The sequence below is a fragment of the Kalmanozyma brasiliensis genome, assembly GCF_000497045.1.
Source record: "Kalmanozyma brasiliensis GHG001 unplaced genomic scaffold PSEUBRA_SCAF3, whole genome shotgun sequence".
Classification (NCBI taxonomy): Eukaryota; Fungi; Basidiomycota; class Ustilaginomycetes; order Ustilaginales; genus Kalmanozyma; species Kalmanozyma brasiliensis.
Genome location: NW_015961970.1, coordinates 532,343 through 547,979, shown reverse-complemented (window position 1 = coordinate 547,979; position 15,637 = coordinate 532,343). Strand labels below are relative to the sequence as shown.

At 58.8% G+C, this 15,637-nt stretch overlaps 6 protein-coding genes and 1 non-coding gene across 7 annotated transcripts; 2 read left to right on the top strand and 5 right to left on the bottom strand.

Annotated features, from left to right (window-relative positions):
* Positions 1-60: 60 nt before the first annotated feature.
* Positions 61-2,418, bottom strand: PSEUBRA_004090 (Protein of unknown function DUF3292; the record flags this gene model as incomplete). Its single annotated transcript, XM_016437639.1, has 1 exon — positions 61-2,418. The coding sequence occupies one exon, from the start codon at positions 2,416-2,418 to the stop codon at positions 61-63; it is 2,358 nt and encodes a 785-aa protein (XP_016291200.1).
* Positions 2,419-3,309: 891 nt separating this feature from the next.
* PSEUBRA_004089 (Six-bladed beta-propeller, TolB-like protein) lies at positions 3,310-4,667 on the top strand (the record flags this gene model as incomplete). Its single annotated transcript, XM_016437665.1, has 3 exons — positions 3,310-4,095; positions 4,170-4,551; positions 4,633-4,667. The coding sequence occupies 3 exons, from the start codon at positions 3,310-3,312 to the stop codon at positions 4,665-4,667; spliced, it is 1,203 nt and encodes a 400-aa protein (XP_016291199.1).
* A 171-nt stretch (positions 4,668-4,838) lies between these two features.
* On the bottom strand, positions 4,839-6,608 carry PSEUBRA_004088 (Trypsin-like cysteine/serine peptidase domain protein; the record flags this gene model as incomplete). Its single annotated transcript, XM_016437640.1, has 1 exon — positions 4,839-6,608. One exon carries the CDS (start codon positions 6,606-6,608, stop codon positions 4,839-4,841), a length of 1,770 nt encoding a protein of 589 aa, XP_016291198.1.
* Positions 6,609-7,483: 875 nt separating this feature from the next.
* On the bottom strand, positions 7,484-7,582 carry PSEUBRA_006509. Its single transcript has 2 exons — positions 7,547-7,582; positions 7,484-7,519 (listed from the first exon to the last, which is right to left on the bottom strand). It is a non-coding gene; the product is annotated as a tRNA-Pro (tRNA).
* A 198-nt stretch (positions 7,583-7,780) lies between these two features.
* PSEUBRA_004087 (Ribosomal protein L20, mitochondrial) lies at positions 7,781-9,745 on the bottom strand (the record flags this gene model as incomplete). The annotated part of the gene is made up of 1 exon (XM_016437651.2): positions 7,781-9,745. One exon carries the CDS (start codon positions 9,743-9,745, stop codon positions 7,781-7,783), a length of 1,965 nt encoding a protein of 654 aa, XP_016291197.2.
* Positions 9,746-10,160: 415 nt separating this feature from the next.
* PSEUBRA_004086 (protein of unknown function DUF3818, PX-associated) lies at positions 10,161-13,493 on the bottom strand (the record flags this gene model as incomplete). Its single annotated transcript, XM_016437638.1, has 1 exon — positions 10,161-13,493. The coding sequence occupies one exon, from the start codon at positions 13,491-13,493 to the stop codon at positions 10,161-10,163; it is 3,333 nt and encodes a 1,110-aa protein (XP_016291196.1).
* Positions 13,494-14,170: 677 nt separating this feature from the next.
* PSEUBRA_004085 (Aminotransferase, class I/classII) lies at positions 14,171-15,598 on the top strand (the record flags this gene model as incomplete). Its single annotated transcript, XM_016437661.1, has 1 exon — positions 14,171-15,598. The coding sequence occupies one exon, from the start codon at positions 14,171-14,173 to the stop codon at positions 15,596-15,598; it is 1,428 nt and encodes a 475-aa protein (XP_016291195.1).
* Positions 15,599-15,637: the final 39 nt, after the last annotated feature.

Below are 15,637 nucleotides of genomic sequence, written 5' to 3'. Positions count from 1 at the left end.
GCAGTGTCGAATGAAGAGTCGAGTTGCAATGCAAGAGACACTCGATCGACATCGGCGAGGTTAGAATGCCTCCCACTTCTGGTTGCCCAATGCAATGAGCCTGTTGAACACCTCGTCGCGCCTGCCCATGGCGGTGAGCTTGTGCACCTGGTCCTGCTTGTCCACAATCTCAATGCCGTCTGCCACCTCGCCGCCCAACGCCCATCCGACGACGAGCTTTCCCTTCCATCCGAGCCCGCCGACCTTGTGGATTTCCTTGATCTCGTCGATGGCAATGGCAAACGTCGCTCCTTTTTGCTTGACCAGCCTCTGCGCTTGCTCGACGGCCGACGTGGGCGAACTTCCTTTGACCGCCGCCGCAGCCGCCGAGGCCGGGTTCGAGCTGCCCTTGCGTTCAAAGGCGATGGAGGGCGTGGCAGCAGTCGTGACAATGTAGACGTAGCCTCGCTTGCCGCGATAGCGTGCTTGGAACTTGACGGGACCATCGGCGGCATACTTTTTCGCTGCGGCTTCCGACTGGACGACGCCCAGCTTGGCCTTGGCGTGCACGGACTGAATCGTGGTGGCTTTGACGCGATTGACGCCGAGAGCAGTCTCGACACCGGCTTTGGTGACGCCTTTGAGGAGGCCCAGCACCTTGCTGCCCTTCTTGCCCGTCTTGGGATCCGTGGCCGAGGCGTCTTCGCCTTCGGGTCGGCTCGCGACGTCGTCAGCTTGGGCGTCTGCGAGCTGCTCAGCGTACTCGGGGGGCAGATCGGGGTGATCAGCCATATCCGAACCGTGAAGCGCAGAGGGCGGCGGAGCAACGACAGAAGGCGGCGGAGGCGGCAGTGGCGATTTGTTGGCTTCTCCAATTCGAAGCAGTGTGACCGTGAGCTGGGCATTGGTGGGCACGCCGCGCAGCAAGTAGTAGCGCAGCTCGACGTACTTCTTCCAGTCGGGAATGTTGCGGTCGAGCCACTCGATCACGGCGGGGAACTTGACTCGGTCGATCAGCGGCTGACCGAAGAGCGCAAATCCCATTCCAAACGTGGTTCCTTTGTAGATCATAGTCTCGTTGACGTAGAGCGATGCCAGGAAGACGGGGAGGACGGCGCCGGCAAGACGAGCGCGCGGCTTCCAACGTGAAAAGGGCGGGGTGGGAGACAAGGCATTGCCAAACCTCTCGTAGTCGTCGCAGACGTTGTTGAGGATGTGCATGAAGGGGGCCAGGCTGGAGAAGATGGCGGCCTCCATAGGCTGTTTGGTGTGGTCACCTTTGTCCGGATGACCCGTCTTCTCGCCAGCAGCCTTGCTTTGGGCAGCTGAGGAGAGGGCAGCAACGCTAGTAGGGTCAGGGATCCTGTCCTCGGGATCCTTCTTGGGCTTCTTGGTGGTCGAATTGCTCTTCTTGAGGGAAGTCTCGTCGCTGCTGCTGTCGTCGTCGTCTTCGTCGTCGTTGTCGGCAGAGGCACCCGCGTTGGTTGTCTTTCCTGCAGCCGTACTCAGAGCGACGGAGCCGAGCGCACCGACAAAGTTGGAGGCTTCCTGTTCCACCGCTTCGCCCTCGTAGGTCTCGGCAGCGCCCGTCAAACTGTGCTTGCTACCGAGATGGCCGGCCATTGGCACCTTGGCCTGACCTGTCTTAGCATCGATAGCAGCCAAGGGAGCTGCGGGGAAGAGGAGGGTCCTAGCACGCGGCGACAGGATGAGAACGAGGAACAAGACAAGCGAAGTGGGCACTAGCAAGTCGAGGACCCAAGCAGCAATGTAGACGATCATGAACAGAGCAGTGCGTTTGGGCTCGGACCACGAGCGAAGACGTGCAATGTGCTGGATGAAGGAAACGACGCCAACGACGACATTGACGTAGATACGCTCGAAGGTGGCCTTGAGCTTGTCGGGCTGGAACTCCTCGTCCTTGCTGATATACATGTCAAAGTCGCGGTTGGACTTGTTTTCGAGCGCCTTGACGCGATAGGTCTGCTTGTTGAAGCGACGGACAAGCAGCCAGAGCGACTCGTTCTTCATGCCATGCATGACAGGGATGGGCACGTTGGGATCCTCGCTCCATCCGAGATCGTCCACGCCAGGCTCGACGGCACGTTCGTTGTCTCCGTTGTTGGGGGCAGGCACCGTCTTTTGTGTGCCGCGCAGTTCCGTGATTCGTTCGGGAGCGACTTCCGCTTTGGGAGCTTTGTGCAGATGGGCTTCAGGATCGAGAGCAGCGGCAGCCTTGTTGGTGTTATCCTTGTCTGCGAATTGACCGACTTCCTCGGTCTTGTCTTCGCTCGACTTGAGCTTGGCAGGATCCTCTGCGACGGGCTCGGTGGGATCAGCCGGCTGCATGGCGGCAGCAGCGGAGGGAGCTGCACCCACAGCGGCTGCCTGGTCTGGGTCCATGACAGGCGCGGACTTGGGGTCTTCCGCGGAGGACATCTTGTGAGGCTGTTGTCGAGACCACGCTGGACTCTCAAGGTAAGCCTGTTTGATCAAGGTGCGATGTGATGGTTGTCGAAGGGAACAAAAGGTAGCGACGGTGGATGGTGTGAGAAGAAAGAAGATTGATGACTTTTGGCCGAAGTCGCCGAGTGATTCAGCGAGCAAGCAGGAATGGAAATCAAGGGAAGCGCCACGGCGTAATCAGACAGGATGGCCGCTTTCCTAGCAATAAAGGCACAGATGCTGAGGCTGACTTTGGGTCTCTCTCACGCCTCCATCCAACCGGCACAACGGGCGGGCGTGGGAAAAGCCAAATCGAGAGCAACACAGACACACGGCAAGCGAGCTGCCCAAGAGGGTTTGTCAGGACCCTGAAAGCGTTGACCAGAGGCGGAGAGAGAGCAAGAATCCAGACGCTGTGGGAGCTGTCCAAGATGATCGCAGGCACATCAGCGTCATGGCGCATGCCGTCCCTTATCCATCTCGATCTTCAAATGTCAATCTCACAGTTGGCCAAAATTCGTCCATCAGATTAAAGACTCGTCTTACCATGTTGGAGAAAATGCGTTTGCGGGGAAAGCGACAAGCAGTCGTGCATGCCTTTGCATGTCACAAACGAAGGATGGCTGAGGTCCGTCTGAGCGCACAATGCTTTGCAGGCAAAGCTTGCAAGCCCGACTCGAACATGACTGAGACTGCAGACGCGTCTGAGCGCATCTGCCGCCGTTTTGCGCAGTTACCGCCGACTACAATGCAAGCCTTCCAACAGTGGTCTGTGCGGCTCCCCCCGCTTCAGAAGCTTTGTGACGAAGACCCTGTCGACCTCTTGACCCTTCCTTTCAACTCCCTTCCACCTTCTCACAAGCATCCTCTTCGATCGCGACCAAGATGCCGAGAATCATCACTACCCTCGCCGTGCCCATCGCGCTCGCCGCCCTGGCCTACCAATTCCTCTCCGGTCCCGGAAGCAAAGCCCACGATGTCTTTGGTCTCGGTCGTCCGCTCAACTACACCTCGCACTCGTGCACCCCCATCCCGGAGCTCGAGGCCTGTGAGGACATGTGGATGCATCGCGACTCGGGTCTCCTCTACCTTGCCTGCTCCGACATTCCCGGTCGTCTCGCCTGGACCCCTGCCATCGACAACCTCGACGTCTCTGGTCGACCCAACAACGACTACATCGCCATCCTCGACACCAAGAAGACCGGACCCTACGCCAGCAGGATCACCAAGGTCAAGCCCGTCTCGTTCACCGACACGCTTAACCTGCACGGCATCTCGGTCTACGAGGTGCCTGCCAAGTCGGCCGAGCTCAAGCCCACACTGCGCATCTTCCTCAACAACCACCGACCTCCCATCGATCCGGTCACCAAGACTGTGATGGACGCGACCAAGGTTGGGGCCAATTCGACCTTCGAGCTGTTCGAAACGACGTTGGGCGAGTCGAGGATGCGTCACATCAGGACGTATGTCGGAGAAGCGATTCGCACCCCCAACCGCCCTGCTGCCGCCGGACCGGACAGCTTTGTCTTCACCAATGACCACAGTGTCAAGACGGGTGCGAAGAGGGTGTTGGACTTCATCCTGCCCAGGAGTGATTTGGGTTTCTGCGACAAGAGCGGCTGCAAGATCGCTGCTCCCGGCCCGTACCCCTACCCCAACGGCGTTGTTCGAGTACGTATCTGCTACCGCTTCCTCCCATTACTGGACCCACACTGACCTCTATCTCTCACGTTGACTTCAAACAGTCGTCCAAGTACCCGAACCGATTCTACGTCCCCGCATCGGCCGACCCCAACATCCGCGTCTTCGAGCTCCAGGCCGACAACACCCTCACCCTCATCGACGTCATCCACACCGGCTATCCCGCCGACAACCTCACCGTCGACGACGAAGACAACATCTACGCCGCCTGCTTCCCCAACGTCCCCAAGCTCCTCGCCAAGTTCAAGGATCCGTATCACAAGCACTCGCCCTCGACCGTGCTGAAGATCAGCAAGAATGTCGGCAAGGACTCATTCTTCGGCAAAAAGTGGAACGTCGAGAAGCTGTTCGAGGACGATGGGAGTGGGATGAGCGGTGCGACTACTGCACTGTGGGATGAGAAGAATGGTGGACTTTGGCTCGGTGGTAAGTAGCGATCCGAACAGATGGGTGTGAGGAAGAGAGACAAGCGCTGATCAGCTTTTGCGTTTTTGATCTGTGTTGCAGGCGTTTCGAGCATCACCGCTTTCTGCAAACTCTGAGTGTCAACCCCGTTGCTTCGGGCGCGCTGTCTTCTCTGCTTGTCACACTGTCGGACAACACGCTCGTGACAGACGCCCATTCTTCACATCAAAATGCTAAACTGCGTGTATTGTACCCTGACCTGCGTGCCCATGATCACCACGACTGTGCGAGAATCGTCATCGCGGCCATCAATTCTTCCTTCCCAGCCCAGGCAGCGCAAAAAACTCAAACACCTTCTCTGCCGGCACCGCATCGCCCCTCCTCCCCTCCAACGCGCTCATCTTGTGTCCCCGAACCACCCCGACCACGCTCCCACTCTCAACATCCACCACCGGTCCGCCGCTCGAACCGGGTGGTGGGAAATTGGGCAACGGCTTCCGCGTTCGACTCTGCACCACCTCCCTCCCTCTCTCTGTGGCTTCACCGCCCGATCCCAGGCGCGTTGCTTCGGTGACGGTGCTTGAGAGGCGCAGTGCGTAGTCGCCCTGTAGAGCGGGCGGGTTGGCGGGTGACGAGACGAGAAGCTTGTAGTCGAGCTGAGCTAGTTCGTCGTATGTGCCCACCATGGCGGATGCGCCACAGGGATCTTTGTACTCCACCAGGCGGGCGCGCCCCCAGCGGCTACGGCCGGCGTCGTCCCGTTCCAGCTTGACTGCGTCTTTTGAGCGGCCTGCCGGCGACACGGTGGGTGACACGTCGAGGGACTGTCCATCAGGGTTGACGGTGTACGCGGGAAGGATGGCTCCGGAATCGTCCTCCCAGCCCCAGAAGGAGGACACGGAGAGCTCCGAGTTGACGTGCGCCGGGTAGGGCGATACGGGGAGCGTACGGAGTGGCGCAGTTGTCTCAGTAGTACCGTTGAGGGAAAGAGGCATGGTACCGAGTTGCAGGAGGATGACGTCCGAAGTGGGAAGGCTGCTAATGAGGTTTCGCACGGGGTAGATCGCGCCTGTGCGGGTGATGGCGAGTGCGATGCTGTCCCTTTCGCCGCTCGAGTTGCTACCTTCAGACGAAGTTTTGCCGTCCGTTGTGCCCTTTGATGGCAGAGAAGCACGTAGTGTGTGTGCGCAAGTGACAACCAGTGGTCCCTTGCCATCCCCATCCTCGACTGAGATCTTGTCCCCGCCTTCAACAGCGAAGCCAGAGGAGACACTGATGCGTTCTGTGCCTCGGGCACCAGTCAGGTTGGAGACGTAAGCGAGAAGCAGCACGCCATCGTCGTTGGCCTCTTGCAGCTCGGCCTCCGAACTGTGTGCTGAAGTGAGCGGCACTTTGCGGTGGTCTGCGGGTGTGGGCTCGTAGGGGAGCTCGATCGACAGCTGGTAGCCCGATCTCGACTCGAATCTTTCCAAAAGGTGCGAGAGAGTTGCTGTCTTATACGTATTCTTGACATCCGCATGCCGTGGGTGATTCGAAGCAGCATGGAGCGCACGAGCTGCGGCCAGCACCCGTTCATCCAGCTCGTTTCGCCCATACAGCGCATCAATCGGATGCGGGTGCTCTCGATCCACCACACCTCGTCGATCCTCGAGCTCGCGCATGGGCCGCTTGAACATCTCTTCCAGCATCTCGTCCCGCGAGGGGATGGGAATGCCGCGACGCTCGGCGCCGATGGCTGTTCCTTTGATGCGTTGGAGGTCGGCTAGGCTGGCGTTGCGAGAGCTGGTGCTGCCGCTGCCATTGTTGGATCGTCCGCTGGTAGGGTCGCGTGGTCGGTGCCCGCGGAGAAGGTCAGAGATGTCGTTCGGGTTCTTGGCGCCGAATCGAGGAGGTGTGCTATAGGTGCCAGCTGGTGAACCGTACTCTTGGCCTTCTCTTGGAGGTGGGGGTACCGAGGTGCCGAGGAGCGCATCGACCGAGCTGGAGGGATTGACGGGGACCGCATAGCTTCGAATGATAGTGACAGATGCCGCACTGGGCCGGTTGAGCACTCGTAGCCGTGCTGTTCTGGAAAGCATCTTGAGCGGACGCCTTGTAGAGAGTGGTGAGCTGAGCGACAGGGTAGCTTGCTTGTGCGGCTGCGCGTTTGATTTATGTGTGGTCGCTGCGGTGATTGACAGCACTGAGGATCAAGACTTGATGCGGATGGTGCTCACGGGATGAGGTGCGAGTGACGATGGTAAGTAGATGACAAGCTCGCTGACCCTGTTCGTGTGACTAGGAGTTGCCTGCGTGTGATAGTGACTCTGAGCCGGCTGAGTTGGCTGTGTCAGATGTGCGCTTTGGGGGTGTTTGTGTGGAGGCGCGGCGTCTTATCAGTCTCTGTCCTATCTGGCTTTCGCCGCCGCGTCCAAGCTAAATTCAGGGTCCCACCGTCCGCCTCTCTTGCGTGCTCAGCTGCAGGTGCACCTCGTCCGACTCACTCCGACCACAAGCATGCACCGTTATCAGATCAAGTTGCATCTTTACCAGACTGTTTGTGCAGCGCCGAAGTCGAGCAAATCAGCCACAACAGGTCTTGCTCGCTTTGATTCGATTGAGAAGGCCAGCCAATGGGGTTCTGTGGCAGCCTGGTGCCGCGTGATAGACTCTTTGAGTAGCTTCTCGTTGGTCTGCGTGTACCAGCGCACAGGCCCTCCGTCATTGTGCTATACATGAAGGCGGTCAGTCCAATCGACAGCTCATTGTTCCGACATGTAACTTATGAGCTTGGACCTCTCCCGTAAGCACCACGAGGCGTTTTCCCCAACCACTGACACCATCTTTGCAAAATCTTCAATCACCATTTTCTCGGCCATTTCCTGATCAATCTTGATCCAAATTGTCGGAGCGTGTTCCTCTCGTTGCTGCGCATCCGTAGGCACCAAAAAAAAGCATTTTCGCGCCCAAAAAAGGGCCGCTACGAGGATCGAACTCGTGACCTCTTGCATATCGCAAACTTTTCCGGAGAATCATTCCCAAAGCAAGCGCGATACCACTACGCCAAGCGGCCGCCGTGTCTCTGCACGTGCCAAGATGGCGGCCCAGTGCATACATATACGTCTTTGTTGCTCCTCAAAATTATGTGGGAGCCCAGGCTTAACTTCCCTGCTCCTGCTACTTCACAATGCCTCACTTGATGACTGCAAGGAATTCGCAACAGCGTATGTGCATGACTAATAACAAATACAATACATGATCCAGCTACTCATCACCACAGCAAGCGACGCTCCTCGCGCTCGGCTCGGGCAACGCGCTTGTTCAACCCCCAGCTCTGCTTCTTCAGCTCGTCCTGCTGCTTCTTGGCCTGCTTCACCGCCTTGGGCAGGGGAGCGACGATGGAGACGAACAGCGGGCTGCAGTTGAACTCCTTGGCGAGACGCGATTTGGTGTATGTGATGGGGTCTTTGGCGCGCAGCTGCTGGATGGTGGCGATCTGCTCGGGGGTGATGGTGCTCTGGGTGGCGGGAGAGCGCGTGTTGGGTCGCAGAGCGGCTGGGAGGCTGGAGGAGGGCGTGGAGGGAACAGCGTTGAGGAGAGGTTGGGGTTGGTAGATGGTCGAGCTGGAGGGAGTGGCGGAGGGAGGCGGGCGGACGATGAAGGTCTCGCCCGAGGGGAGCGTGTGGCGTGTGGCGTCGGGGGAGGCATCGAGCGGGTCGCGCGGTCGGCGAGCGGGCGTGTTGCGCAGACCGACGCTCGATGTTGCAAACCCACGTCGAGAGCCAGGAAGCTGAGCTCGGGATGACGAGGAGAAGGTGCGCTTGCCAGCAACAGCCTCAGGACTCAGCGGTGCGGCTGCGAAGGAGAAGCCTTTAGGCCCACCCCACGTGCCCTTGACGTACGAGTTGTAGTAGACCCAAGGGAAGAAGTCCTTCTTCAAGTGGTAGAACGCTGTCCTGGGCACACCCTGATCGATGCCAAACAGGCTGCCAAACGTCTCCTTAGGCTGACCGCCGTACTTGAACTCGGCCAGCATCACCTTGCCGTACTCGGTGAGCAGCGGGCACGAGGTGTATCCGTCGTACGCCGCGTCCAGCTCCTTACCCTGCATGCTCTGTGTGAGGTTGCGCACCAGCACCGGCGTTTCCGCCGTGATGGCTGCAGCCGTCTTGGACGTGGGCAGAGACGATGCATCGCCGATACTCCACACGTTGTCGAATCGCTTGTGACGCGTCGTCTCCTGGTCCACATCGACGAAACCAGCTCCATCGGCCAGCGGGCTCTCCTTGATTACAGCCAAGGGCCCCATCTTCGGAGTGACGTGGAGCAGATCGAACTGCTTTCGCACCTGCTCGGCGCCGTCGGGTCGAGCGAACACCGCCTCATTACCCTCGATGGCGACGAGGTCGTGCTGGAAGAGCCCCTCGACGCCGCGCTGCTGACGAAGCTCGTTGAGACGCTCGCTGTACTTGGGCACGCCAAACATGACGGGAAGACCCGTGGCAAAGTCGATCGAGATGGGCGAGTTGGCGGGATCAGCAGGGTTGTAGAGACCCGCCTTCTTCCAGTGATCCAGCGCCAGCCACATGGCCTTCTGAGGAGCACCGGCACACTTGATCACGCCCGCAGGCTGCGTGAAGATGGCTTTTCCGGACTTGAGCTTTGAGATGGTGTCGAAGACCTTGTCGCATGTGTCGTAGCCGTAGATGGTCGAGACGAGAGAAGACGAGTCGGCAAGCGCTTCTGGCAGACCTTTGATGGCTTTGTAGTTGATGCTGAGACCGGGAACTACGACGAGCTGTTCGTAGGCAATCTTGTCACCGTTGGCCAGTGTGATCTGGTTCTGCTCTGGCGCGAAGGAGTCGACGGCGGAGGCGTAGTGCTTGAGTTGAGGGTCAAGGAGCGACGCGAGGGGTCGACGGAGGTCGCGCTTGTCCTTGAGACCGCCTCCGACGAGCGTCCAGCCGGGCTGGTAGTGGTGCCATTCCGAGGGGTCAACGATGGCGATGTCGTCCTGAGCGAATCCACCGGATCGAGCGAGTTGGTGACTGACAGCCATACCAGCTGAGCCACCTCCAATGACGACGACCTTGTGGCTGTTGGATCCAGAGGCACCATGCTGGACGGGCGAGTCCGAGACTGTGGCCAGCGATCGAGTTGCCTGAGAAGCGCCACTCAAGGGAGAGCGAGACGCCCTCGCTGTGGCCCGAATGCTGTTGGTAAGCATCGCGTGCATCTTTGACCGTGCAGCTGTGAGCGTAGTCTGATGCAGGGGTGAAGGATGGATGATGGTCGAGAGTGACGAGCTCGACTCCAAATGACTGCAGGGCGTCAAGTCAATTTGAGAAGATCTCAAAAAGTCCAAGCAGCTCCGAGCCGAGAGAGAGCGGCCAGAAGACGGAGAAAAAGTTGTCTCTTGCGAGCACGCAATCTTCCCCGATCGGATTTCGAAAAGATGTTGGTGTTCAAGATTCAACAGCTTGATGGTGTCGCGCCGGCCGTGCTCGGCATCCTGGGTTGCTCTGAGCTCAGCCGACGCTGGAATGCTACAAGACTTGGGCCAGGAACACAGTCAGGGACACACGTTGAGACACGATGGAAAGGCATGCGAGAGAATTGCGAGCAACAGCAATGACTGCGATTCCTCTTGATCACCACTGATACTCGCCAGGCAGCCGGTCCGAACGCTGACCTCGGCTGCCCTGATTGCCGTCCGCTCTCGGCGTTGAAAACGGCGAAGACACATACGACGTCGGAGATTGCGTCGACGCCAGGTCCATGCCTTGCATTCCTGCTGCCAGTCGATCGGCACCGCTTCCTCCGCCAGCTGCCGTGGGCGGCATTCGCAGGGCGGGTGGTTGTCCGCCAACCTGGGCGACGAACGGATCGTAGCTGGCCGAACGGTGAGTCGTCCCGCTCGCAGTCCTTGCTGGGCGGAGCAGAGGTCGGACCATCTCGACAAAGAGCGGCAGCATTTCCGGCAGCACCTTGAGCTCGGGCGCCTTGGGAGCGGGAATCTTGCGACGCTTCTTGCTCTTCTCTCCGTCGACGCCGTTGTGGGGCAGCGAGGGGAGGTCCTTGTTGGCGTGCGCCATGTTGCCAGGCGTGAGAGTGGTCTGACGAGATGGTGTCGGTCTCCATCGCGGCGCCGCTTCTCCTTCTTCCTCCTCTGCGGACACTTCGCTGTCGCTCGACGAGAACCTGCGATCCTTGGCCGCACTGAGCGCATGCGTCTCATCGTCCGAATCGTCCTCGTCCGACGTCTCCAGTTCGTCCTCTTCCGCTTCGGCGTCCGCCACTTCTCCGGTAAAGATGTCGCCTACCCCCAAATTGTCGACCATGGCGCCGACGAAGGCCGAGTCGTCCTCCTCGGTCAGACCGTCGGTTCTTCGATTCTTCTCGGCGCCGATCAGCTTGCCTGCGACACCGGCGACTTCGCGATCTGCGAGCTTGCGACGCAATTTGAGCTCGCGCAGGAACTTGAGTCGATAGGCGTACAGTACCAGCGAGTCGATCTCGTCGAGCGCCTTCTTGCGCTCATCGCCTCCCGCAGGCAGACAGATCTCCAGATCGACCTCTCCGATGCCTCCCAGCTTGCCCACCTCCTGGTCAGCAGCAGAGTTTCTGCCAAGGGATTGCGAAACTGCCTCCGCGGACCGCTCATTGCCACGAACAAAATTGATGAAAAGCTCGATCCAGTGCATGAGCCCGTCGAACAAGCCAGAGCCCTTCGAATGCACCTGGTGAACGAAGTTGTAGAAGCGCCCCTCGTGCCTCTCGACCAGGTCAACAAACACCTGAACGGTCCGTGTCGGGTCGGTGTAGCTGAGCTGTTCGTTGGCCTCGACCGTCTTGATGAGGTCGGTGATGAACGCTTGCAGATCCGACAGGCTGTCGGCGATGTTGGCTAGCTTGTACACTTGGGCGAGCGGAGAGTAGAAGATGGTGACCATGTCCTTAAGCAGCTCGGCGGTGACGCCCTCAAAGATGAGCGAGATCATCTGCTCCTTGTCGCGTTTGCGAGTGAGCATCTTGACGAGCACGTGCAGATCTTCGTACAGCCAGGCATCGTCGTCCTGAGGACCTTCGTCTTCCAGGTCAGGGTTCTTGAGGCCTCTTCGGTACTCCTTGTACACCTCGTAGGCTTGACTTGCCCTGACGACACGGTGGATCTGGGACCTGTCAAGAGCGGGTGCTTCGGGCGAGCGTAGGATGCAGGTAAGCAGATCGAGACGCTCCTCCTCTGCATCCTTGCGATACATGGCCTGAACCTCGGCGGGCGCATAGACGAACTGGCGAACCTTTTCGCAGATGGTTGCATCGTCCACCTTGGTCGTGATGGCAGTACACACTTCGTCCAGTTCGCGCACCTCGTCCTGCAGACTGCTCGAGAACATGCGTTGCAAAAGACTCTGCGAGCCGAAAGGTCGGGCGAGGAAGATGTCGAGCACGCCTCGCACCATGAGCATGGGATTGGATATGCGGAGGATGCCGCGGAGCATGAAGTAGGGCATCATGCCGTGCATGCGTTTCATCTGCGAAAAGGTCTCGGACGAGTTGTCGCTGCCCATAAAGATGTGGAAGATGGTGGAGGCAAGGCTGATGCGCGACCACTTGACCAGCGCTTTGTACTTTTCGGGAAGATCCTCAATGCGCGGTGTGGATTTGATGGTAGCAAAGATGCGGGTGAGGCCGTCGTGCTGTACCAAGTCCTGCTTGAATTCTTTGAGGTGCGCCTGCAGCTCTTGCGCACGTCTAGCGGCTTCGTCTGAGAAACGCTTGTGCTCTTCTTCACGAACGTGGTCGAGGCCTTCTCGGATGGCTGCGTCTTCCTCCTCGGCAGGGGTGAGCCGGGTGGGTTCGGCTGTGAGGAAGTCCATGAGGACCGCGCTTTCGGCTACGGATGGACTGGCAAGAAGCGAGCGCAGATAGGCTCGCAGTGTGAGACGATTCTTTTCTCTGGCGAGCGGACCGGTTGGCATGGCGATGCGCGACTGCGAACCGGTAGACTCTGTTGAGCCCCGTGGATCTGCGTGGCCATCGTTTGAGTGCGTCGCTGCTGCATCTGCGGGTGTTTTGCGATATGGATCGGCTACGTCTGTGTTGCTGCGGTCCTTGGCTGGTGGCGGTCGGATTCCCTCGTCCGGGTATTCCACCCGGAGCGTCTCTGCAAGTTTGGCAAAGTCGCCGTATCGGCGCGAGACGTAGATGTCGGGCTGGCCATAGCCTCTCCGTGTGCGGATGATAAACTCTTCGTGAGCACGGCTGCGGATCCTTCCCTTCGTCACCACGTTGCGGACTGAGACGACATTGATGTCGAAGCCAGACGAGCCAGCTGCGTCGTCTTCGCTATCTCTGCGAGAACCCGCGGCTCTGCCCAAAGCAGCCTTGCGACGCGATTCGACGGCATCCATCTTTGTGCGGTCTCTCTCGGATATGCGAACGACATCTTCGCCGATGCCTTTGACCTTGATGGCCGAGCCCATGAGGAGCACAAAGTACTTTTCGAGCTTGTTGGTGAGTCTGCGTCGCTTCGTAGATTCGTCTCGATCGTCGGTACCGCTGATGTTGCGTTCGAGAAACTTGTCAAAGAAGACCTGCACCTTGTCTGCGAAGAAGTTGGAGGGCGCTGATCGCAGGAAGGGAAAAGTGAGGACGAAATGCTGAAACATGAAGCGGAGTAGCGGCAGATCGGTTCTTCGAGCTTCTGGTGAGGCGCGGAAGGGGGGGCCAAAGGTGGAGAGGGCGTCCTTGGTGCTGAGCTGAGCGACTTCCCTTTCCATCTGCAAACGGATGAGCGTCTTTTTGAGGTAGTGAGCTCGCAGCGGCGTGAGTGCTGATGGGTGAGATGCATTCTCGAGGCCAGGTATGCTTGCGCGTGCAGCTTTGCCGGAGATGATGGCATCGCCATCGTCGAGAGGCGCCGGGGCAAGTGATGTGCCCGCCGAAGCGAAGGCGGCGTCGTAGCCCGTCGTCGCGCTCATGATGGATCGATGCGTTGAGTGACGACTGAGCGTAGAAGGCTCGTTCCGGATGTCTCGTCTCGAGCCCACCAATCGAGGAGGGAAGGCCGCCGCGTCTGCAACCAGAAGCGAGGATCCGTGCGAGCAGGGCGATTCGCGGTCGGCTTTTCTGTCCCGCGAAGGCCTTGAAAGATTCTGGGCGAGCTTTTGTTATGGTAGCAGAAGATTGATGAGCACAATCTCGAGAGTGTCAAGAGCCAAGACTTGGAGTGAGAGCCATCATCTGTCGGTGACGCGCTACGATACCAGTCGTTCAGGGTCCGACGGTGACTGAGGAGAACGGCACAGCACAGCACAGACGCACAACTCACTCGTTTTGGCCGAATGCTGTGCTCTCGAGCCAGCCGCCTCCAAGGTGGAGTAAAAAGGGTTGAGTGCAGCAGCAGCACACCGTCAGTTCCTGACTGAGCCATGACAACGTGCTAGCAATTTCAACATTTTGTGTGCCACAAAGATCCAACATCTTGAAAAATTGCTCAGCCGGCCAAATCCCCGGCTTCTTCCTTTCTTCCCAAATCTAGGCAGCCCAACAATCAGGGGTCCATATCTGATCATCATCATCACCAACGCAGCGAGACCTCCTTCTGCTTACACCATAGACGCATCATTCCTCGATAGAATCAGCACAGTACTACACGATGCTCGACGACGAGCTCCAATCAGCGCTCGACCGACGAGCGGCAAAAGGCACATTTCGGCAGCTCACCGTCTACCCCACCGTCCCCTCCTCCTCCTCTTCCATCGCTTCCACTTCCAGCCAACCACCGCTTGTCGACTTTTCGAGCAACGACTACCTCAGCCTCGCAACCTCCTCTCGCGTTCGCTCTGACTTTGTCTCCATCGTCACCTCTAACACGGCCCTTTCGTCCCAACTCGGCAGCGCGGGATCGCGCCTGCTCGACGGCAACTCCTCCATCCACGAATCGATCGAGCGCGATCTCACAGCGCACTTTGCCTCGTCCAGTGCAGGTCTGCTTTTCAATTCGGGATACGAGGCCAATGTCTCACTGCTGAGCACGCTACCTCAACCCAAGGACGTGGTTATCTACGACGAGCTTGTCCACGCTTCGGTGCATGATGGGCTGCGGCGATCGCGGGTTCCAGGTCACCTTCGGATCGCATTCCGGCACAACTCAGTGGATCACCTCCGGGAGATCTTGAACGGTCTGAGGAACGATGGAACGCTGAGCGCTGGCTCGAGCAGCACAGGGAGCGGAAGGAATGTTTGGCTGGCCGTAGAGAGTGTCTATTCCATGGACGGTGACGTGTGCCCTCTGCGCGCGCTGCTGGATACCATGTCGGAGTACGTCGAGGATGCGCGCATCTGTGCTGTCGTCGACGAAGCGCATTCGACTGCGCTGTATGGCTCGCGCGGTCGGGGTCTCGTCAACGCTCTGGGACTGCAGGATGATCCCAGAATCGCAGCACGATTGATGACTTTCGGCAAGGCATGGGGCGCTTCGGGAGCCATTGTGCTCTGCAGCAAGGTGGCGCGTCACTACCTCATCAACTACGCTCGACCGCTCATCTTCAGTACGGCACTCGGATACCCACAGCTCGCGTCGATCTTGGCCTCGTTCAACTCGATCCAGGACGGCACTGCCGAGCTGGCGGCAAGGAAGACCTTCAGCAACTCGAGAAGACTGGTAGATGGTATCGAAGCCGTCATCCGATCGCGAAGAAGTGGGGCGAGGAGAAGTGTTGCACTGCCACCGCATCTCAAGCCGTCCCAACAACCTCGAAATGCAGGGAAAGGGGAGGACGACTTCGTAGCATGGTCCATGCAGCAGCCCTCGCCGATCATTCCATTGCTGACGGCAGAAGCTAGAGATCTCGCCGCCCACCTCAGGGCGAGCGGCCTGCTGGCACGCCCCATCTGCTATCCGACAGTACCCAAGGGGGAAGACCGGGTGCGCGTCTGCGTTCATGCGGACAACACGACGGAGGACATCGATCGGCTCATCGAGAGCGTTAGACAGTGGGTTTCGGAAGGCGACAAGCATCATGCTGGAATCAGAACCGCAGGATCCGGGCGACACACATTGACACTCGCATCCAAGCTGTAGACACGCTTCAATCTAAACGATCACCTTGACACTGACGGA